At 39.1% G+C, this 24,648-nt stretch overlaps 1 protein-coding gene across 1 annotated transcript in view; it reads right to left on the bottom strand.

Moving 5' to 3' along the window:
* Window positions 1-462: 462 nt before the first annotated feature.
* HOMER1 (homer homolog 1 (Drosophila)) overlaps window positions 463-24,648 on the bottom strand; it is a gene marked incomplete at its 5' end in the record, with an annotated part of 61,731 nt that continues 37,545 nt past the window's right edge. The window contains 4 exons of the mRNA XM_009704255.1: window positions 463-1,448; window positions 6,832-6,912; window positions 8,565-8,675; window positions 23,621-23,777. Of these exons, the coding sequence (XP_009702557.1) occupies window positions 1,260-1,448; window positions 6,832-6,912; window positions 8,565-8,675; window positions 23,621-23,777 (538 nt within the window). The remainder of the gene's footprint in view (window positions 1,449-6,831; window positions 6,913-8,564; window positions 8,676-23,620; window positions 23,778-24,648) is intronic.

Consider the following 24,648-nt stretch of genomic DNA (forward strand, 5'->3'; position numbering starts at 1 on the left):
ATTCAATTTCCTGTTTTTGAACATTTAGTTAACAGTTCAGAATATTGCCTGGTGTAGTTTCAATAAAGATGTGATATGAAGACCCATAAAAGAGTAAACATGTCTCCATTTCAATTTGCTATGACAACAAAACTTCTAGAAACAGCTTTCTTGGCTGGACAAGTTCAGTGTACGAGTAACGCCTTGCAACAGCTCTATGCTCTTAATGTAATCTATAATAAAACAGTGCTCCCCATAAGCCATTGTTCACAAAACCTGAAATTCATGTGACATTCTGAAAAGTCTCCTGCAGAACAGGTTAACAGTTAATTGAACATACATATTTGATATATGTATCAAGGCCAGAAAACAAATGACTGGCTATTCCTTGTTACCTGTGCATGTGAAATTTTACATTTAAAATCGTCACTGGGGTTTTTGCCCTTTTTTTTTTTTTTTCCTGGGGGACTCACCTTCCATCATTGGTTGGCTTCAAAACATGGTTAAGTGGAAGATAGTATCTCACTGTAATTACATGGAATTCATATGAAAAAGTAACCTTACATTGGACAATATTGTAAAACACCAGAGTAAGCTCCATAAAGAAATACGGTATCTTCCAGTGTGTGTATATATATATATGTGTGTGTATATATATATATAAAAACCAAAAAACCAACCAACCAACCAACCAAAAAAACCCCAAAAGGAAAAACTTTATACAAGCAGTTATAGTAACTTTGTTTCAATTAAAGATGCAACTCTCTCTCACTCCTGGCAAGAATAAATTGGTAATGGCACTGCTTCTCCACAGTGCACAGTATCCTGAGAAATTATTAAGAACAACAAAACACAGGGCTGTCATCACTAAGTTCTTGCACAAAACACAGCAATTAAATATCTTAAATAAATAAAACAGCAGATAACCTATATTGTGTCTATCGCAAAAAGGGGATGTGACCTGGGACACTGCTAATTCTTCCATCACTGATAATTAGAAAAGGATTGCATTCAATTACTGTTAATATCTTTCAAGTTATCTGTGGCCAATAATGTACAAGGAGGTAATTTGTAATTCAAGTTTTTTTGTTTGTTTTTTTTTCTTCAACTAGCTACAAGCTGAGTTCTAAATTTTACATTGAAATATGACTCAAATTTAAAACAAGCCCTCTCAGAGGAGCATTTTCTAATTTTGCACAACTTTGATGCAGAGCCCAACACAGTTCTATGAAGAGAGACAGTGCATCTTTAAGCTGATTGGCACTGAAATCCCATTTTCTTTAGCTGCATTCTATTAGCTTGGCCAAGTTATCTCGTAACTCTGTTAGTTCAAATATTTTTCCATCAAGAATTTCTAAAAGTGTCTTCAAGTTATTGCGAAAAGCTTCTTGCTCATTCTGACTTTTCTCCAGACGTTGCTCTAGATCAGACAGCTGGCCTTCCAGGTCTTTGTTTCGAATTTCTACTTCCTTCAGAGAAAATACATAACATGTTAATGTGTTGTCTGCAAAGAGAAAGCAGTCTAACCTCCTGCTGGTATTCGTGTGCTATTTTTGTCAACCGCTATTTAAAACAATTTGTGACCCTTTACAGTTTCCACTAAGCCAAAACCAGAACCCAAATTGTCATTACGATTGAGTATGTACTACCACTTCCTCATTTTTTCAGTAATTCATCTGAAGGACAGAAACTTTTGAAGAGGGATAAAATTTAGTCAGTGAACAATGGATGTGATACACTTATTCAGGTAAGTCACTGCTTCTATCATTCAGAAATGTGACACCTACTGAAAACAGCTTCTCAAAGGTTTACTAAATTTCAAGTATTCCCTGATTTCAACTACAGGAATTGCTCAAGGACATAGTCCCCATTAAATGGTCTCATACAGAAGCCCATCCAGAATACTGCTTTATGGATGGAGGATTACTACCTTAGTCCTGCTGCACAGTATAGGCCTTTTACCCCTGGAAATTAAGACAGAAACGTAAACTAGAAAGACTGATGTCAAGGTGACATTGACTATAACAAATTATAACCAGCAAGTGCAAGCTGAATGTCTTGTCTCGCTGCACGGTGCCTTGGAGCACCCACCTGCAAGCCGCACAGTAGCGCAGCTGTGGCAGCAGGGGAAGGGCGCAAGACCCAACACCGTATGGACAAGCTGTTCCCATACAGTGGGTGGAAAGACAAAGCGGCGGTGTGTTACACACAGCTGAGAGGATCTGACCCCGAGCAAGCTCAGCTCCCATTCGCGAGGAAGAGAAGCTGCCTGGTGCCAGCCCACTGGGACCCCTCACAGCTCTGTCTTGCACCTGGCAGGAGAGGGAGGTCATGGCTGCTCAGCCTTCTGCAAACCGAGTGCCCTCTCTTCTATCAAATCACTAATGTAGCAGTCATGTGGGTATGGAATAGCATATTGTTATTTGTCCCATTCATTTCATGTCTCATAAATTCATGCTAAATTTTGTAATTTCAGCTACGGGAAACTCTTTCGAAGGCAGCACAGCAACAGTGTACTTAGTACACCACAGTACACCCTGTGCAGCCATTCTCTAGAAAAGTGCAGAGTGAATTCATATTTAAGTACATTAGCATTTTTTCAACACTGCTTCCCTTTACAGTGGCTTTGTGTCACAAGGCTTTAATGGGCCTGCTCTCAGTTTTTACAAGAACTAGTTTCACACAGCCATAGGGAGGGAGATTTGGCAGCAGTCACTGCTCCCAGCACAAGAGACCTCTCTTCCTGCCCTCCCACTCTCCCACTGTTTTTGTTATGATTCTATGTCTCTCTCAAAGCTAACAAATATATTCATGTTTACACTGGAGAGATCTCAGCTAACCATAAGAAACAACCTGGCCCACAGAGAATATGTATTTGGGCTGTTAAAAGTAACAGGTATAAAACGGCAGCCTTGTGTCAAAGTCCGTGGGCCAAGACATGTCTCCACCCGTGAGGGGTCTGATAGCAATGTCAATCGGTCCCTGCATCCCTGGTCAGAGGAGGGACAGGACGATGTGGCCAGTGCTCAGTTTCGGTTCCCAGTCTCTGCAGTGGGGAAGAGCTCTGGGACCTCCAGCAGTGGTGCGGGTGGAGAAGGCAGAGCCTGGGAACCTGATCTCCTCATAATTGTGGCTGCTTCTGCAGCCAAGGCTTACATCCAAACTGAACAGGAGTACCTCCCTAACTTCTTGTTTGTAAATGGGCAAGTTAAAAATTACAGAGTTTTACGCGCTGGTCTTGAATAGCACAGCTGAGAGCAGGAATTACCCTTTGCTGCCAGTACCAAGAGAAGAATTAGTTTAATCTGTTTAACACTGAACAATATCAAAGCACTAAAGGAAGATAACTGAAAAGAGTATTTGTAGAAACAATATAAATTAAAATACATGCATGCTTATGTAATGATTAGCTACCCCACCACAGCTACAAATGAACAAGCTAACTGATTATAACCCAGTCATAGCCTCTGAAGGCTATCCTTCATTGAGCCTACTCCTGCCCTCCAAACTGAGTACTGACAAGTACTACCTGGTGTAGTGACCGCACAGATGCAAGACCCTCCGAGGTCAAGTGACTGCAGTACAGGACAAAAAAGGAAATTCAAGGTCCTCTGAGCTCTGCAGGAATGACAGTCCTTTCTTTAGCCCCCACAAAACCAACTGCTGTTTTCCTGTGTTCGTCATGCGTCCTGCTTCTCCTGTCACTGCTCCTCTTCTATTCACCAAATGTGTGTGCTCTAGGAAGTCTCTCTGCCACTGCTCTTACCCTAGAGACAATTAACTTCTATAAGTAGGCAAGGCAGTGATGAAAGGGATCACTTTGGAAGAAATCCATGGATAGATGGTTTTATTTTGTGATATCTGGGCCTGAAGAGCATCCCATGGGCCCATGTCTAGCACTAAAGACCATCCTGCAAGTCCTCCTCAGATGCTCTTAAACTGAGGAACTATTCTGCTGTGAGCTGTTAGGGTGGGAGTACACAGGTAAAACTGAAAGCTTTATCTTAGATACAGGAACTTCCAACCATATTCAGCAAAACACTAACTCTCTGTTGCTAATCCTTGCCCTGTATCTCTTCAAATCAGAAGAGCTCCCTTCTTTTGTTTAAACTTCCAGCTTACACATTTTATTTATATTCCATTCTTGACATCTCTTTCCTAACCCATATACACTTAGCTTCCCAAACATTTCCTCAGATATATGTTCTCCCACACTTCCTCTTGTTTTATTTTCCCTAACTTAGGCTTAACAGATTTAATGATGTATGGGAAGCAGAACTAACTGAAATATGCCAGGAGCTGTTGCTTTTAATTTCTGGAAAATGCTTCTTCCCAAATTTTATATTTGATCCTTACACATATATACTCTAGATTGGTATTAAAGATTTTTGCAGTAGTATTGTATTACAAGTTCATGTCCAGCTCATGTACAGTTTCCTATTACAAATCAAGTCTACCTCAAAACTGTTGCTTCTTGATTGGAAGAAGTGGAGAGGTGTCCATGTAATGTGATCTGTTCCCCTAGTTGTGTCATTTCATTTTATTTGCAGACAGTCTCATCTAACAATAAACTGACTCTTCTGATACATTCAGGCCCTTTGCAAGGTGTATTTCACACTGTTTTTTCCAGCTCTTCTTACAGTGGACACAATCATTTCTCATATATTGTTTTCTTTTAGAAAATATATAAATTATTAACAAGCTATATTTGTTGTTTGTACTGTAATAATATTTTGTGGAATTCAGTGCAAGGATCCGAATAAAATATTAAAACCATACACAACAGCTGTTTAGGAAGCAGTCATAGTAATAAAGATATCCTGACTTACTGTGAGAGTCACACTGATCATGTCTCATTGATATGTCTTCTGTACATTCCTAAGGAAATTGTTAGGTAACAAGGGCCTCGATACTTACCCCTCACAGTGATAACATATTGCTCTTCACTGGAATTTGCCAATGATGGATTTCAAATTCATTCCCTGATATGAGTGTGTCAGAAATGTAATACACCTTGAAATAGTAATTTCTTTGTATGGATTTTTTCATACAGGCTATATTCCAAAATATTTTAGAGTTACATAATCCATTTGCAAGCACAAGAGGGAAAAAATAAAGCAGAAGAAAGAAGAGTGAGATGAAGAGATACAGACCCTGGAGATAATCACCCTGAAAACAGATGATGAGTCAACTAAGTGAACAGATGCGAGACAGTTAGTCTGGAGCTACAGAAGAAAACACCATTTCACTGACGTCACAAACGCAGGGTGAAGTGGCTCAGAGAAGGCTAGTATAATCAAAGCAGGACAATTACAGCAAAGCAAAGACTCAACAACTTTTAGATGGGTGGCATCAGGTCAGTAATAAGCTTTAAGCTTAAGAAAAGCAACTTTTAACCTAGATCCTAGGTGAGCTTTAAATTTATTTGAATAGAACCATCTAGAACTATTTTCAGAAACTGGTCGCCTACAATGTGACATATGGACATACATATACAATATATCCATTTGGTTACTGAAGATATAAATATACCAAAAGGATGCCACTGACTTTATAAGGTCCAATTTTAATAAAAAATTAGCATTTTCTAATCTTTTATCTCTTACCAGTGTCTCATAATTCTGTTGCTAAGGATAGCTAATTCCTTGCTCACTATTACTTACACTGAAATTATCGAATATGTTACTGCTAGAACAATTTCCACCTTTCATTAAAATCTCCCCTTTGATTCTCTCAGATAAGTGCCTTTTCAGCTGAAAACTCCCATTTTTAGCCTAAAGCCAGCAACAATTTTGGCAATAGTGGAACAGGCAAGCTCAAGTGTATTCAAAACAATCTTTAAAGATTGTTTAAAGTAATAACATACTTTTTCCAAATAATTTGACTTAAGAATGTGGAAAAATGAATAAATTCATTTTATTCTTATGTGGTTTATTCCATAGGTTAAAATGAGATTCAAGGAAGTTCCAATTCATGTAATGCATTTCAAATACCTGCTTAAGGATTTTTAAGCTGTGGCTAGTCTGATGGGGCTTGCTTTCAGTGTGATTCAGGTCAGGTCACAGAACAGCGAGGGTCACCTTTCAGCACTTCAGATGTGGAGCTATTTAATGCCTGAGTTTCCAGTCCTATCAAAACTCTGAAGTCTGAATTCCGAGTTTAACGCACCTAAGCTTTCGGTCAGCCTCATTCCAAAGGCAGGTTTCACAAGGGAGGTACATACGTGCTGGCCAGTCAGCCCAGCAACAGATGGACTGGAGCTCAGACGTAGCAAGGGAGGGTATACTGAGGGCACACTGATTCCGGTAGGCTGAAGTGTCTGGCTTTACACACAGTAAAGCAACAACCCAGAAAAAACAATAAAAACACAGTGATTCTAAATAATTCCAGGAAAATGTCAAAGTGTGTTTTTAAAGTCTGTACTACACAAGAATGCTCTATATTTACTTTCTCAGGGCACGTTTGAAAGCCGAATACAAGCTCACCCCAACCTGATGATACACAGGCTGACAGTTTCAGTGGCACACAAGACCTATGGGAAGACACTGCAGTGAAAATGAGACCAGAAATGCCCAGGACATGTATCAGTGAAGGACATCTGCTAGCCTGAGAGTACTCTGTGGACTTGTAAATGAAATTTGGGTCTGTTCCCTCAGGTAAAAATATCAACTTATAGCAGGTGGAAATTTTGATGCAAATTCCTAAATCATCCCAACCCACCACTTTGCAATGCAGTCTAACTTACATATTTATGTGGCACCTTCAATGAATATAGCACAAGTTGCTGATGTGAACTGCTCACTTGATTATTTTTCCCTTCTCTCTAAATTAAGATGAGGCACTATAGCTCACCTGTAACTTCTGGGTCAGAGAATCCCTCTGTGCCTGGAGCTCTCTGGCATTGTCGATTTCTTGTTTCAATCCTTCTATTTCCTAAGGGAGAAGAAACAATCTTGCTAGCAACATGTTACCTGGCTTGGCTTCAGTGCAGGTAAGCTGGTTACCACTTCTTCTCCTGAGCAAGCCATTGCAATGAAACCAAAACTGGCAGTTTGCTACCGCCCATTGCAGCACATGAAGTTTAAGCCCTGCTTTCAATACTCCTGAGTCACAGTCCCAAAACAGCAATTCCATTGTGAATAAACAACAATACAGATAAGCATTTTCTTTCATAACAGGCCATATTTTCCTCTCCCACACAAAAGATCTGAAATAATTTTTTCCTGGAAAATTAAGGGTCCTTGATTACAGAAACAATTTTCTACTTTAAATTGTATTAGAATCTATCTTTCTCCATTTTTTCAAGAGAAAAATCCAATTTTCAGCTGTGAGCTGCTTATTATGTCACTAGTAGCAGAGCTAAGCATCAAAAAATTGCCTACTTTGACCATTGATTTCTGTCTAAAAGAAATGGTATCTCTAATTTAGCAAGAACAAAGTAATAAGGTATAAAAATAACAAATATAGATAAAATAATGAACGGAAGAGAAATTTTTCTTAGCTTACTTTCAGGAGACAAGAATAGAAACAGTTAATGAAACTAAAAGGTATCAAAGTTGAAACTGCTAAAGACTCTTCCCTGGAAGGGCATATTCATCTCCCAGAACTCCTTTCGGAAAGATCTCTGCAGCTAACAGCTCAGCATAGTTCAAAACTGAACAGGTATCAAAATGGGAAATATTACCAACCTGAGGCTAACCCCTTAAGTATGAGGGAGTTTGGAAAAGGATTTGTTCTATTTGAGAGGATATTCTATAACTACTGTGCCTCTCCTGCATCCTCCCTGGAACACCTGCCCCGCTGGAGGCAAGACCCTGCAAGGCACACTGCCCCTCTGAACATGCACACCCGTGCCCACTGTCTCTGTCACAGAGGGCTCAAGAGATCTGGTCTTACAAAGGGCAAATAATCCTTCATACGTGGCTCCTTCCACCTTCTTTTTCCCTTCCAAAAAGGGGCAATTCTCGATCATTCTGTGGCACAAATCTGCTTTCCTCTAGGACCCGTGCCAGCGCAGGTGTTACTCCAATTCTTCTTATTTTCTTGCTGCTGGTCCAGCCCAAGGCAGACGCCACAGCAAATATCACCAAGTTTCAGGTTGGGGGCTTGGCATGTGTTTAAGGAAAGGGCTGATCTCAAAGACCTTAAAACTCAGCTATATTAACATAGCCTGAAAAACAGATTGGCCTGAAAAAGGCATTGATCTATTACATGTTCCAAACCTTACACTCCAGAAAAACGAAAGCATGCTTACGACAGCTTCCCTTCTTAGTGAACTTGGGCTGCCATCAGTGTGATGACTGCTCTGTGAAACCACTTATGACTTCCTTTCGTAAACAGATGCTTGGGAAAAGCAAACAGGAAAGCATCATACTTTTTTTTGTTGTTCAGAAACCCAGCTCTATATTAGACTGATGTAATTATATACATGGAAAAATATTAATCATTTCAAAGAAGCTGAAAAAAAATTTATTTCATAACGTCTATAGGAAATAAAACAGTATTTACCAGCCATCACAAGCTGAATGTTGAAAACCTTTAGAAATGACATAACAGAAAACCCAAGAATAAAAGTTAGAAAATACCTCTTCTTTTTTCTTCAGGGTAGACTCTAACTCCTGTATTGTCTGGTTCAATTCTGTTTTATGTGTGTGGACTGCATTAGCTTGACTGCTCACACACTCTAGCTCAGTCACCTGTTGAAGTTAAGTAGAAGCAACACATACAGAATTAATTTCAACAAACTCAAGATACAGTTACTTCTTTGCATCAATAGCTGCATTTGAAATATACCCTTAGTTCTGGGTGAATTATGTTGATTAAAATGGTGCAGGTGTTCTTAGGAAGTCAGCATAAAATTCCTTAACAAACTATTTAGCACAAAATGGTTGCTATGACTTCTTGGAAACAATAAATTTAATATGTTGCAGGCTGAAAAGAACATTAATTAAAACTTATACTTACTAATTATTCAAAATTTTATGAAAGAAGCTGAACTACCATTTCAGAAACAGTAATGGCTAGACAATTAAACACAGATCTAACTAATCTCTCCATCTGACACTTTTTAATGTTGTACCATCTTAATCAACTAAGCAACAATGCTCACCCACTCCCTAGCAAGTCACTTAATGTTTCACAGCCTCAATTTCTGACTCTGCATCAACAATGTAATAGCAGACACTCAGCCACCAATGTACAGCTGCCAACTTCTTACTTCCTCTGGTTTTGGATCTTATCTCTCAGTCACAAAGCCAACAGCTAATGGCACAATTTGGATTTGCACAGTTCCCCTTTATTAGCAGACAGCAAACACTCCCCATCTGCCCTTGGATAAGTTAATATACCTGACAGTGGTATGGCCTTTTTATTTTTTTTTTTAATCAAAGAGATGTTAATATCCTGCATTCACAGATAAACAATTGTCAGAAATAGCTTCTGCACTGAAGAAACAAATTCCATGCAGCTAGAGTCTATGTAGAAAAGGCACTGTTGACGTACGTCTCAAATTACGGATCAAACTATTCGAGAACTCTCACACTGCATGTCCATATGGATGTGTGCACTAAAACCTTTTTTTTTAATAACAAACTGTTAAAACATTAAAAATACTACTCAAAACCTAGTAACTCATTTTTTCCCAGAAAATATGAACCAGCCTGTCAGTGTACCGTCTTCAACAAAACCGCACCAACTACCTACAGTAACTAACAAATCTGACCCAAAAACTCATTTGAACAAAGTGTTGCCCAATTCTGCAATGAAAACCTTTAGGCCTCAATTTAACTTTCTTGGAGAAGTAGCCCTTACTGAGAGGGCAGGCATTCTTCAGGACAATTTTATTTCTCAGATAAAAGAACATATTGAGGAATCTAGGTTGGTGTTCTCCAGCAGCAATGTAGTCTAGCTAGTGAAGCCACTGTCATGCCAGTAATTTCAGACTCTATTCAGACTATTTGTAGGCTCAAAAAGGTTGATTACTGAGTGAAGTCAAAGGAAAGCCAAGATGAAACACAAGAAAATTAAAACAAAATGCCTATCACCTTCTCCTTTCTAGGACACAGGGCATGAACTTCCCCTCTGTAACAGCCATGACAAGTCTAGTTTCTTCTACTGGAAACTGTGATTAGACATTTTTGTACATCAGGTTTATAAACAGAGAGAACTGAGATTACAGCAAGTTCTTGAGGGTGTAAGGGTAATGAGAGATCGGGATATAGCTTGGTAACACAACACCCCACCCCAAAGAACTATCTTATTTGCCAGAATTGTCCCAAAAGACATACCAGTGTTCACGGCAAAAAGTAATAGCATTTTGCTTAGTTTTATATGCCACTGAGCATTACAACTGAAGTCTTAGATAATTTTCTCTATTTGCTTCAATTACACAAAAATATATTTATTTAGATTCCTTGTGACTGCTACCAATTGTGACTGTTACAGTGTTTACCACTACAATTACACAAACACAAAGAAGCAGAATTGGAACACACTGACTGGGATAAACCTATGTCTTCACAATGTCTGAACGTACATCTAGATACAGCAAGAATCACAGAGTCACAGAGTAATTTAGGCAGGAAGGGAACCCTGGTGGTGATCTTCTGGCTGAGGCCCCCTGCTCAAAATAGGGCCAATTTTGAAGTCACATTTGATTACTCAGGGTCTTGCCCAGTCAAGAACTCTTCACTATCTAGCAGAGCTGCGACAGTTTTATGCAGGTTCCTGTAGTTCTGACACTGTGGATTTATGCAGACTTCTAGCTCATTCCTAAGTTTTTCTGTCAAACTCACTCACCTCATCCACCTTCACCCCTTCTGATGTTTAACTTCTTAAACATTTCCAAGCTTTTCTGCTGAACTGAGTGTTGGAATTGGAGGTGGAAGCCTTTGTGGACCCAGGGCTAGGGCTGTTAGGGGAGAACCCCAAGTCAGGCCCTCTTCCACAGGCTCTCTCCCACCCACTGTGAAAGACTGGAACGTTGTATGGTAACCTCCAAGAACGTCAATCTCTTTTTTAAAGCTGTTGTACTCAGCCATACCCACTGCCTCTTACCAAGCACCGGCACAGTGAATACTCATTTACACAAAGTGTAAGAGCCTCAGCTGGAGAGACAGAGGAAAACCACCTCTGTCCTAGCACCTAGTGCCTTAGAAGGAAGTGTGCAGAGGTGTCTCATCCTGTGACTAAGGAAGCACTTGGCCCCCCACTGTTCTCTACATGGTTTCCTCCGGGCTGGTACACACAGAGAGGATGCATTTGTTGGTGCAAGTTCGGAATCCAAGGAGGCTGGCGGATTGAATGGAGGCGGATGAAATGTTACCGCTCTCGGCTGCCTATATTGTCGCTGGCTGAAAACACCTTGCACGACAGCCCCACCAGCTGCATGGCTCACGTGAATGCTCCCCAGTATGCTCTGGTCCATACTGACGCAAGAGACCTACCGAAATTGCTTAAGCAGATACAGCTAATATTGCTTGTGCAGAGTAGGGAGTGCCCTCACAAACCTTCTTGCCAACAGAGGCAACTGCTCTCAGAAGGGCAATTAATTATCAACGCTAAAACGGCTGCGATATCTTACTCCGGTCCAGCTTTTCTCTAGGCAAACGTCCATCTCTTACTGCTTACACAAGAAAATAATGCATTGTTAAACTATATTGCTTACTGTTCATTGAAAAATCAGTAAGTTGGAAAAAAAGAACAACTTCAATTAAAAAAATGGTCTTATTTAAATGCCCACTCCTACAGAGATCTGAAAAGATGTCAAATATCTTCATGATGTCATCTTCTTGAATATACCTATAAAAATCGAAAATCATATTGTGACCCTTTCAAAAAAATCTGTAGAGTAAGATAGGCTGGAAAATTATGCAATATAAAGATAATGCAGTTGAAAACAGAAGTATCAAAAGACAAAGCTCTAGGCAGAAATCTGGATAGCATTCACTTGTTCTATTTCCTTGTTTCAAATTGAATTTATTCTTCTCATGACCAGTGATCCAAATATCATTAAAAATAACTGTTTATGCACTATGCACAGAAGGGGCCATAAAAGGAAGCTAAAATGCTTTAGCCTGACCCTCCCACAAGCTATTTTCAGGAACGTCTCCTCATTCAGTGTTTCATGTTTAAGAGCAGGGCTCAATCAATCATTCAAGCCTTTGCACAGCAACACTGAGCAATATACCTGTGATTAAGCCTTGTTTCCATATAGAATTCAGACTGAAAGAACAGTCTTTGAACAGTAACTGACTAAACAAGGTTCTTCTATTGTGCTATCGTAAGGCTGCACTGACTTGCATAGCTGAAAAAAGTCAATACTCTGGCTTCATATTTCAGACTAAAAAAGTATTGTTCTTAGCCTCTGCTTCTTTATTGTGCATTTCTCATCCAGGTAAGAATTGCACTTAGGGAAAAAAATTCTGAAAGGGCTTTTCAGTGACTTTTTAATGAGCTAACTCTTCTAGTGTATGGCTGGCATTACACTTAACTGCACACTTTAGTGAGAAATACATCAGTTGAAATAAGACAGCAAGGCAACTTTTTTTGGCAGAGAATAGACCTTCTCAGCAGAGACCATTCTAGACTTCTCTGGAAATTTTAATATAGGGTCAACAGCCTATAAATAGAGGAGGATGCGAGGCAGAAGTTTTCATTGCAGCAGACAGCTAGCACTCACCGGGCTGCTGGGAAGACTGGAGGAGCAAGGCTTTGGGCCACGTAAAACAACAAGTAACAGCCTTGATGTGAGCTTAAGAACAGTGACTGCCCAAAGCTTAAGAAGACTGAAGAATCTCTCAAAGAAAACAAACCAAATCAAATCACAAAGAAACCAAGAGAGGAGATTGCATCAAATCCCAACACAGACAACTACTTCACAAATAAAGAATTCAGTTAGACAGAGGCAAACAAGTGGCAAAGAATGTCTCAGTTAGACAGAGGCAAAGAATGACAAAGATTTCAAGTGGTCACCTTCCCTAAGCAATTACTGACTGAATGAACCTGTGCTCTGTTTGCTGCAGGCTGATTCATTTTTTTCAAACCACTTCCTTCAGATAAATTTGTACACTTCTGATCTCAAACAACAATAGTTTTTATTAGGCATCTTAAATTCAGTACCAATTCAGAAATTCCTTCTAAACTTCATAAAGAAATTACTTTAACTCCTACAGAAATGCAAAGAAAGACAGATTAGAACACAGTATCATGGAATTATTTATGTTGGAAAAGGCGTTCAAGATCATCAAGACCAACTGCTAACCTAACACTGCCAAGTCCACCACTAAATCATATCCCTAAGCATCACATCTACACGTCTTTAAAATACTTTCAGTGATTGCGACAGTGACTCCACCACTTCCCCAGGCAGCCTGTTCCAATGCTTAATAACAATTGCAGTGAAGAAATTTTTCCTAATATCCAATCTAATCCTCCCCTAGCACAGCTTGAGGCCATTTCCTCTTGTCCTATCACTTGCTACTTGGGAGAAGAGAGCGACTGCCACCTCGTTACAACCTCCTTTCAGGCAGCCGTATTTGAGGTGTGGCATCACCAGCGCAGAGTACAAAGGGACGATCACTTCCTCAGTCCTGCTGGTCACGCTATTTTGGATACAAGCCAGGATGCTGTTGGCCTTCTTGGCCACCTGGGCACACTGCTGGCTCATGTTCAGCCGGCTGTCGACCAACACCCCCAGGTACTTTTCTGCCAGGCAGCTTTCCAGCCACTCGTCCCCAAGCCTGTAACCTTGCTTGGGGTTGTTGTGACCCAAGTGCAGGACCCGGCACTTGGCCTTGTTGAACCTCATACAATTGGCCTCAGCCCATCGATCCAGCCTGTCCCGATCCCTCTGTAGAGCCTTCCTACCCTCAAGCAGATCAATACTTGTGCCCATCTTGGTGTCGTCTGCAAAGTGACTGAGGGTGCACTCGATCCCCTCATCCAGATCACTGATAAAGATGTTAAACAGAACTGGTCCCAATACTGAGCCCTTGGGAACACCACTTGTGACCAGCCACCAACTGGATTTAACTCCATTCACCACCACTCTTTGGGCCCAGCCATCCAGCCAGTTTTTTATCCATGTTACCAACATATTTCAGTGTAGCTGTAGTCTATTTTATATACGTGATGCTACCAACTTGTTGTTCCCTAAAGGTATTTTTATCCCTTCTGTTTACTGTAGAATGCAATATCCAAGGTCTACTAGCCCAGGCTACAGTGTAGAACAGGGCAGAGTGTTCACATGTGAGATTGATTTTAAGTATTAATTATGTATTTTTAGCGGGTTGAGTTACATCCCTAAATGGATCATAACTGTGACTGTGACAATATTATTCCATCAATAATTCAAGACAAACCTTCTACAAAGAAAAAAGAGCCCTTTGCTCTCCACAAGAAGAGAAACAACATTGCATGGCTCAGCAAAACTAGAAATAACAGCATAAAGTTTCAAATAATTTATGCAGAAGAAGCTTCTCAGTTCTTCATAGTGGACAGTAACATGCAAGACAGCATGCAACAAGCTGAGCATAAAAATAATTCCAGTATAGCTGTCAAGAATAAAAAACTCTGGTAAGATTTTTGGTGCTAAGAAATGTAAAAATACAGAAAAGAGGGAAAACTGCTTTCCAAGGTTGCTGCTGAAAGAACAAAAAGCACATCATAGTATTATTCATATACATCACTTCTGATGGCAAATTAATTATTATAGTTTTCCATGATTTACCGATAGATAAAGTGATAACCTGGGGGCAGGGGGGAGTTTTGTGCATTACCAACAATACATTACTTTTTTCAACAGAGAAAACAATTAAAGATTTTGCTGAAAAGGACACATTTTTCTCCGTGGGCACTGATGCCTCAAGCCATGGAAATAACAAAATGTTTTCCAGTTACTCACTTCTCTAGAGATGAAAGAGTAATAATCCATCATCTGCTTGATTTTTGTGAAGAAAGTAATGAAACTACAGTAGGAATATTTGAAAATAGAAGTTTACCAAAATCAATGCTTTGAGCTTCAGCCATGCATTATTATTTGCAACTGATAATGCTAATACTAACTTCAGGGGCCATACTTTTCTCTGCAGTGTAATTAATTAGCAAATACTTTTTCAAGCTACCTGGCCAGTTCATGAAATGCATGCAGTAGCAAACACAGTACAGATAGGACATCCTTTAATCCTGAGGATTTAAATCCAGTAATTTCCTCATTCTCCAGCAGACTTTTGGAATTATAGGATGTATTTCATTCTACAAAGCTTTGACTACATAAAAAATTTGTGGTATGCCTCCGCAAAGTATGCTTTTTATACCTTGTGGATAAATGGATCTCAACAATTTTTTAATGTTTTTTTAGAAAGATGAAGATGGGGATGAGAGACTCTTCTGTGAAAACTCTTTTTATTTCCTTTCCCAGAGTGACAGCAGTTTGGTTTGGTTTTTTTTTCAACTTATAATCTTGTATATGACACATTCAGTGAAAGTGAATTCCCAGGAAAAAACCTAATAAAACAGTCTTAGGTCCCAGTTGCAAATCTGCACAAAAAACAAATCCAAGCAAACACAGTAAGACAGAAAAGACTTGCCTTCAGTTCACCATACATTAAAAACAGCTGAATTCATGTTTTGATTTCAGAAACAACCTGATTCATGTGCTCTGTCAGAGCAGAGATCGTTTTTTTAGTAAACTGTAATTATTAACCAAGGGTTGAATCTCGATAAAGGCTAGACATGGATTCTTTGTATTAGGAATCACACACAGAAAGGGTGCTGAGAATGTGCTGGATTTCAGAAATCCTGTCCTAGGAAATGCTCTCACAGTCTAACGTCAAGACTGACAACACATACCATTTCAAAAATAATACGGAACTTATGATAGCTGAAATGGACATTGGGTGAGTAAAAATGTACCTCTGAGAAAAAACACATATCCCCTGAAAAAAAATACTTGTATTTTTCCTTTGGTATCCCCTAATGCAATGCAAAGAAGGTGGCCAGCCTCTGCAAAGGTTTCTCAAGGGTTTTTAAAATATTACTCTGGATTTCTTACTATTAAAAACTAGTTTCACTGCAAGGAGGATAACCAATCTTATGCAGATAATTACTGCCTGCTCTGAAAAACAAACTCTTTTTAAGGCAAGATTGTAATTTCAAAAATAAAAACCAGTCACTATATTCCCATATGTCTTCTAAAAACTCAACTGTCACAGTTAAAGCAATTAGCCTTTCCACCTCTTACTGTGTCACAGAAAGGCCTAATACTCCCCAGAATGTCTCTCTTGAACATTTGGTCAATATTTAACATTATGAACTCACTTGGGCAAGACTTGCCCTTTTTTTTTGCCTTTTCAGCAGTTTCTAGTACAAGAAGTTTGCTTGCAATTCCAGATAAAAGGACTGCATACGTAAATATAAGGATTCAGTTCATTTTTTGTGCACTTAGAATTGGTCCATCTGCACATCCATCTCTTTCAAATAAATGCACAGACAAATACTAACAAAATTATCCCTGGAGGTTTTCAAAAAACGTTTAGATGTGGCGCTTTGAGACATGGTTTAGTGGGTTTAGCAGGCATGGTGGCATCAGGTATACGGTTGGACTTGATGATCTTTGAGGTCTCTTCCAACCACAATGATTCTATGATTCTATGATTCTATGATTCTATTCTATAATCCCACTGTTCTGATTAAATTGCCAAGCTACCCCTATCTACCCTGCAAAACGCTCATCTGTTTTCACTATAAACAAATGGTACCAAGCTGCTATCTAGCCACATGCTAATTACAGTATCTTAAGAAGGAAGTTATACTTGGATAACTTTTTTCTTTAATCAGTCAAACCAAATTTAAGTATAAAGTAAGTTTGGCTTGTTCAGTGGGGGCAGGAGGGACACAATCTTAAAGTAAGGATGACAAGTGATAGGCATCACATAAAAAAGGTGCATTGCCAATAAATTTTTGGATCAAAAAATTCTATTCATAAATTTCTTGTTACCACACTTTCTGTCATCTTCTTTCATATTTCCACTTTTAGACAATGTCCTTCCCCAGTCACATAAAACCAAACAGTTATTCATGGTAGTCCCACCGTGGTGCTAGTAAAACTTCTCAGCAAGTATGAAGCCCACAATATGGGCTTTGATTCAGAAAGCAACTTCATCACATCTGCATGTTCAAAATTTAGCTTTGGTTATTCAATTGTTAATGCAGCTGGTGGAAATGTGGAGGTGACTGCTAAAGGGTCTGCAAAGATTTTCTACAGATAATCTGAGCAGATGGCTTATACAGTGTTCCATACTTCTGGACTTTAATAACTGCTTTTATAGATTGTTGTTTTCTTCAAGCAGCACATAAATAGCCCAATAAATTGATCATGGTTTTATTTCTGCATGCTCATGCATTTTTTAACATCCATTCAAAATTTCTTTTCATAGTAGTGAAATCAGAGTCCATTATTTGTCAGGTGGTTTTGATGACTACTTAAGGTGTCCTCATACTTACTTCATTCATTGAATAAAAGAACCAGAACATAATAAGCTAATTTTATCTAATTTCCTAGGAAATCCTGGTAAAATAACAAGGTAGAATTCAAGAGTTTGCCTCTCTGTTCTTTCAGGAATAGCCAAGAGCTTGATCAACTCCCTTCATCTGTTTTTATCTTAGGCTTCTTTACCTGCAAGTGAATGATCTTCAAGGACTGCCACTCTTATTATTATGCACTGGTGTTACTACTCGGTGCTACTGCCCAGTGTCATAGGATGATTTACTTTAGCAGTTAGCACGCAAGAATAATCTTTTTAATTTTTAACACGACAAAACCAGAACTTTGTGTTAATTTCCATAATTCATACCACCATTCAATCCTTTCCTTTTTGTAGCATCAGGATTAATGTTAGTACCAATGCTATTCTATTTGTCTGAAGTAGCTCACTTCAGGGTTTTCCTTTCTGTTACTGAGCTGTTCTAAACTCAAATCCCTTTTGACTTCAAAAAGCTATGCAAGGTGTGTAGGAGTGCTCCCCATCCCAGTTTAGGGATAATCCTTGCTGTTAAGTTGCTTCTGAGCAGACTAGAGGAGAGAAGGCTGAGAGCTCCAAGTTAAGCTCTTGACTGGGCATCATGTCTTCCCAGAATTATTATCTTTGTATTTGAGAGGGAAAAATCTATACAGTCATTTAGCAAACTTCTGAAAAATATAATGTCTGACAAAATATCGAAGTACAGTATTTCTGACTTAAGCTCACAATATATCAGAAGAGAGCACAAAACTTTAATTTATTGAGAACTCCGCACTCAGCCATGCTGAATCTGTATTCTGTTTCATCTCAGGTCTAGGCATTATTAATGCAGAGAACAAACAGAAGAAGGAAGATAAAGGCCTTCAAGCAAGCAAACAAATGTAGGTTAATATGAAAAACCAAACTGATAGATGAGTAAATTTTAATCAGAAATGGCAAATAACAAATGAAACTGATTTTAAAAAAATGCAATCAAAATCAAAGAAAGGGGCATTTTAGCTTTGTTTCTGTATTTTAAAAGTGTAAACAATGTGATACACAGAAAAACTATTTCAGTCAAATTTGAAAACAGTCATAGAATAAAAAATGTTGGGCTTAAAATAATTTAAAACAACTTAAAAAGCAACGTTTACAGCAAATACTGCACAAGACAAAAGACCCAGTTTACTAGAATGAATGAAAAAAACAGAAGATAAAAGAATGACAAAGTTCAAACTATGCAAAAAGGTACCATAAGAAGTCAACGAGTAGGACAGTATTAGCAGTAATTTTTTTTTTTTTTAAGTATAAAGCGGAAACTATTTATGTAAATAAGGCTGTTTATATAAAGAAGACACTAAAGTTGGAAATAATAATGCCAAGTTTACTAACCAATATGCATTACTTCCTCCCATACAGCACACCTGACAGAGGATATGAGTCTGCTATAGCTTGTAGACAGATGACTCAGGCACCAAAACTTGTTTATAAACCTAAAGCACGTAAGGAGTGAATACCATGATCACACTATATATAAAACACATAATTTATTATTAAATTGAAATAAATATTGCAGCTAATGTCAGCAGTACCATTCTCCATTTCGGAGCCTGGTCTGTTTTATATAAGACTATGATCTTGTAAGTATCCCTCCAGTGCATATGTATGTACACACATTCTTCTTCTCCAGTGGGCAAGATGCTATGACAGCCAAGTTTCCATATAAAACAACAACTACATTACAAATGAACAAGCAAACTTATTTCCAAACTTTTCTTTCTCCTTGAAATCAATTTTTCTATGAGTATTTCTAAAAATCCAGTCTATTCAACTTTTCTCACCAAAGTTTCTTTTGGATCAAATACAATTTTTCTTCTGAACTGGCAACAGATGTGAGTTGCAGCACAAGGCAAATTTCAATTAGATAAGATATTAGGAAAAATAATTTGACAAGGGTGGTCAAACATTGGAACAGGCTGCCCAGAAAGGCTGTGGGATCTCATTTTTTGAGACTTGATTCATAGCCCTGAATAACCTCATCCAGTCCTGGAGCTGGATCTAACTTCAAAGCTGGCCTTGCTTTCAGTGGAGAATTGAACCAGATAACCTCCGAAGTTCCCCTCCATGCTAAATTATTCTGTGAGTCTATGAACTAAGGATGGAGTTCATTTCATCTGACTAAAAGTATGTTTGGCATCTCATGGCTTGGACATACCCTTTGCTGGGTGAAAAGCTGGCTGAATGGGTGATCCCAGAGAGTGGTGGTGAATGGAGTTAAATCCAGTTGGCAGCCCGTCACCAGTGGTGTTCCTCAGGGTCCAGTGTTGGGGTCAGTCCTGTTTAATATCTTTACCAATAATCTGGACGAGGGGATAAACTGCACCCTCAGTCAGTTTGCAGACGACACCAAGCTGGGTGGGAGTGTTGATCTGCTGGAGGGCAGGAAGGCTCTACAGAGGGATCTGGACAGGCTGGATTGATGGGCCGACACCAACTGTATGAGGTTCAACAAGACCAAGTCCTGCACTTGAGTCACAACAACCCCATGCAAGGTTACAGGCTTGGGGACGAGTGGCTGGAAAGCTGCCCGGTGGAAAAAGACCTGGGGGTGTTGGTCAATAGCTGGCTGAACATGAGCCAGCAGCGTGCCCAGGTGGCCAAGAAGGCCAACAGCATCCTGGCCTGTATCAGAAACAGTGTGGCCAGCAGGACCAGGGAAGTGATCATCCCTTTGTACTCTGCGCTGGTGAGGCCGCATCTCAAATACTGTGTTCACTTTTGGGCCCCTCACTACAAGAAGGACATTGAGGTGCTGCAGCGTGTCCAGAGAAGAGCAACGAAGCTGGTGAAGGGCCTGGAGAACAAGTCTGATGAGGAGGGACTGAGGGAACTGAGGTTGTGTAGCCTGGAGAAAAGAAGGCTGAGGGGAGACCTGATCATCCTCTACAGCTACATGACAGGAGGTCGTTGCGAGGTGGGGGTTGGTCTCTTCTCCCAAGTAGCAAGTGAGAGGACAAGAGGAAACAGTCTCAGCTTGCGCTAGGGGAGGTTCAGGTTGGATATTAGGAAGAAATTCTTCACCGTTAGAGTCGTTAGGCATTGGAACGGGCTCCCCAGGGAGGTGGTGGACTCACCATCCCTGCAGGTGTTCAAAAAATGTTTAGATGTGGCACTTTGAGACATGGTTTGGTGGCTTTAGTGGGCATGGTGGCATTGGGTAGAAGATTGGACTTGATGATCTTTGAGGTCTCTTCCAACCATAACGATTCTATGATTCTACGTTTATAGGACTATCTAGATAATTATCCTATGGAGAAAGACAAGCACTTACAGAAGCAAATTCAACTCAACACCTTACTCAGTTTTCTTAAGACTGGGACACTTACTCTTCATGCTTTTGTCTCTCCAAGAACTACAAGAAAAAAAGATCACCATCTTAGACTTGATATATAACTTTTACATAATCTCAGGTGAGATGGATTCCAGTTTGAAGACATTTTTTGGATCAATTGCAGCTACATGTTTATATTGAGCTTAACGAATAAACTGAACAGAAACATAACACAACACAGTGACTTAACACTGCTTGCTACTACACATACCACAACCAACAGACTTCAGATCTGCCATTTCAACACCACATTTTGATCTGTGTAAGAGAGAAGCATCTGACTTGCAGTTTCTTTCTGAAATGGGGCACTACTTCAATTTGAAAGATCAGTTCCCAGCATGCAGGTTAGAACTCCTGTATTGCACTGTATGGATAGCACTGAGATTATTTTTTTTTTTTTACATGATCTGCATACTTTTATCTAGAGAGTTTGATTTAATGGGTTAGCCAAGTCTAAGCAACTCCAACAGAGGGCACTACTCTTGATGAACTATCCTGTCATAATTCACAGGCATACCCACAGAGACATAAGACACAGAGCATTCCTATATTCTGCGTGAGATACCAACAAGCCCCAAGGTTACAGATTACAGAAACATTTAATAAAGGCATGTATACAGTGATCAAAAGAGCACAGTGCAGATGATCCTATTTATAAGATTTTGTGTTTCCTCAGAAATACAAAATTGCAGGAAATTTGCTGGGCAAAGGTTATCAAAAATCATCAGCTATTAATGAATGTAGCTATGAAGACTTCGTTACCACTTCTGTTAACTGTAGTATCATATAAAAGCAAAGTGACATGCTAAAAATTCCTATATTCATTAACTGTATTTTCCAGTAAGAGATTTTAAGATTTGACTAGGAGTGACAGTAACATCAAGAAAAAGGGATCTTTGTCGATCTTGTCTCGTTGGGTCTCCCCACAGCAAATGCACCTGCAAATGCAGTGTTACTTTTATTTTCTTCTCTTTCTTAGGTAAGGTCTGTATTGTCTCAGTTTTGCAACAGAAGTTGTTAATACATTTTATTAGCAAGAATGCTACCTCATTATGTCTACATTTTAGCGATGAATTCTTCACTGTAAAGCCTACCTCATGGTCAAATCCACCTGAATGTCTGCACTACACTAATTTTAATACAACATTGTAATTTAAATTTCATCAACAATGACTACTACCATCTATTCATAAACCTGGAGCACAGGTTAGACCTCCCATCCTTCCAAAGGAGAAGCTTAAATGAGATGACAGACAAAGTCAAAGTTTCCCTCTGTACAAACACACATTACAAACTTGGGCCTGACCGGAAAATTTCTGAAGCAAAGCAGTTTTGTCAGCAACTGCTGATTTCTTGAACTGAAAGCACTTTGCAAAAAGCACCAGTTTTAATTACACTTCATGCATTTCGTCCAGCCAGCTATGGCACACACAGTTATAGTCCATTGGAAACTGTCATTCTTCCCTATCAAATTATTTGGCTGTAACTTCAGGATCCTTGTCTGCAAGTCAGTCTAGGTATAGGACAGCCCCAACAACCTGTCATTTCCCCAGGTTTCTCAAGCTCAAGAGAATTCTTGCTAGTCTTCCACATCCCCAGGTTAGATGTAGCCTGCTGAATTCCTACTCCCTCAAACGAGTATGAGCCTTGTTCTTGGGACTACTAACAGTCTAGCTGGATAGGTCCAGTGCAGGTCTGAAAGAACCCTTTGCAATTTGCAGGATTTGGCTAACTAACTGTAATTGTCACACCTTATTTCATATAGGTGAGTACAGCATAGAAAACCAAATTAAAAGGTCTGCCATGTTTGCTGCTTGACCTTTTCCTTCTCGTCTGTATATTCATGAAATCTATTTTCATGAAAAAAGCAATGCTTTCATTTGTTTTTATTTTCTTAACTAAATACATCTCCTTGATATATTTCTAAGTTAATTGATATTAACGAAAGTAATACAGCTTCATCAAAGACACCTTCCTTCCACACATGCTAATCTTGCCTTCACTTTGCACAAAAGTGTGTCCTAAGCTATGACAACAAATTCCTATGGATAAAGGTGAATAGATTACATAATATATAAAAAGTTGCATGTGAAAAAAGAAGAGAAATGAAAATACTGTATACTTGTTTTCATAATACAGCCTTCAACCTTGCATGATTTATTCCTCCCTCTAACACTGTCATTCCTTCCCCCACTGTGCACTAATTCCTGGTTGCCAAATGACCTCTGCAGCGTTTACAGCGAAGGGACAGAACTCAGCCCCTCCTGTATGAAAGCAGAAGCAGAACTCTAATTGCATATAATGATCTTGAATCTATGTTCAGTTTTCTTGAGGTGCAAGGATGCGAGGAAGCTGTTTGTTACATGTGGAAACTACAGCAGAGTTTCTTTAACTTACAGATTTGATGTCGAGTTTCTGTGGGCTTAAATGCAAGAGGGACTAAAGTGTAATGCTATGGAGAAGGTGCTGAAACAGATGTGATGGCATCAAATGAAGAGTGAAAGGTGGCAAACATGTCATAAGGCTAGATAGATAACTCCTTCTGCAACAATACCCTTTGCAGAAAAAGGACTGCTACAAAGGAAAGAACTTCCCAGTGGAGGAAGTCTGTGTGCTTTAAAGTAACCATTAATTTCTGTCTCAAAGACTAACCTAAAGCCCCAACAATAAACTTCTTTGTTTAACTTGAAAATGAGTGAATACAGTCACCACTACTTCCACCTCAAGGATCTGGCCGTTTGCCTCAACTTACCCGCTTATGAAGACGTTCTGCTTCCTCCTGATACGCAGCAAGTTGTTGTTTCCATTGTTTTACATTGGCAGTGGACTCCAGCAGGGCTGCTGTGAGCTTAGCATTATTACCCTTGAGTGTGGCCAGTTCTGCCTCCCAGTGTTTGCTGATTGTCGAACTGCACAGACAGAACAAGAATGGTCAGAGCCCTCAGATCTCTTCCTTTTTTTTTTCCTTAAAATGTCTTACAGTTTCTTTTCAAAATATCCAGGAAGAATAGAATTACACAAAAATCCTATGACTGAACATCCAAATGAGAATCTAAATGCTCAAACCATCAAAAGTATAAATTCAGAAAATATAGGTGTATCATTATTGGAAAACAACCTCTATCCTCCCAGTTCAACAGGGTATTTTTTTTTAATAAAATGTTAAGGATGATGAAATCCACATCAGCTTCCCAAAAGCAACAGCATGTAATTCTAGAATACGTATATGATTAGTCACTATTTTAATATATACATACTAAGTGAAAGTGCTTTTCTAATCTACTACTTTATGAAATATATTGTAGAAAAAGATTTGTCACCAGCTTGATTAAAGAGAGCTAATACAGTGCTTTGGAACTATAGCTTAGTTGTCTTAATGCAAGCCTTCTATGCCTGAAATATACTTTCTTTATTAAATACCATATTTAATTTGTACTTGCAAACTCAAAGATCTTGAATTTCAACACCATAATACTATTAATATGCCTTTCCTCAGTAATATCAGCAAAGAGACTAAAGATCAAGGAGCACAGAGATATTACTGCTATATGGCAAAAAGGAAGTCGATGTTGGGGTTTACTGAAGTAGCCTATGGAGAAACAATCCTTGCCTACAATTTATTTATTCTCTGAGCAAACACAGGGCTTTAATTGTCACAGGCAATTAGTTTGCCATCATCCACAGACCTTATCTTTGCACTCCATATGCAAGTGAAAAACATCTCAGGCACATCATGTTAATGTATTAGAATGCAAATAGCTCATTAATGTTTACTTGTAC

This window comes from Cariama cristata, unplaced genomic scaffold (assembly GCF_000690535.1).
Source record: "Cariama cristata isolate BGI_N322 unplaced genomic scaffold, ASM69053v1 scaffold5687, whole genome shotgun sequence".
NCBI lineage: Eukaryota > Metazoa > Chordata > Aves > Cariamiformes > Cariamidae > Cariama > Cariama cristata.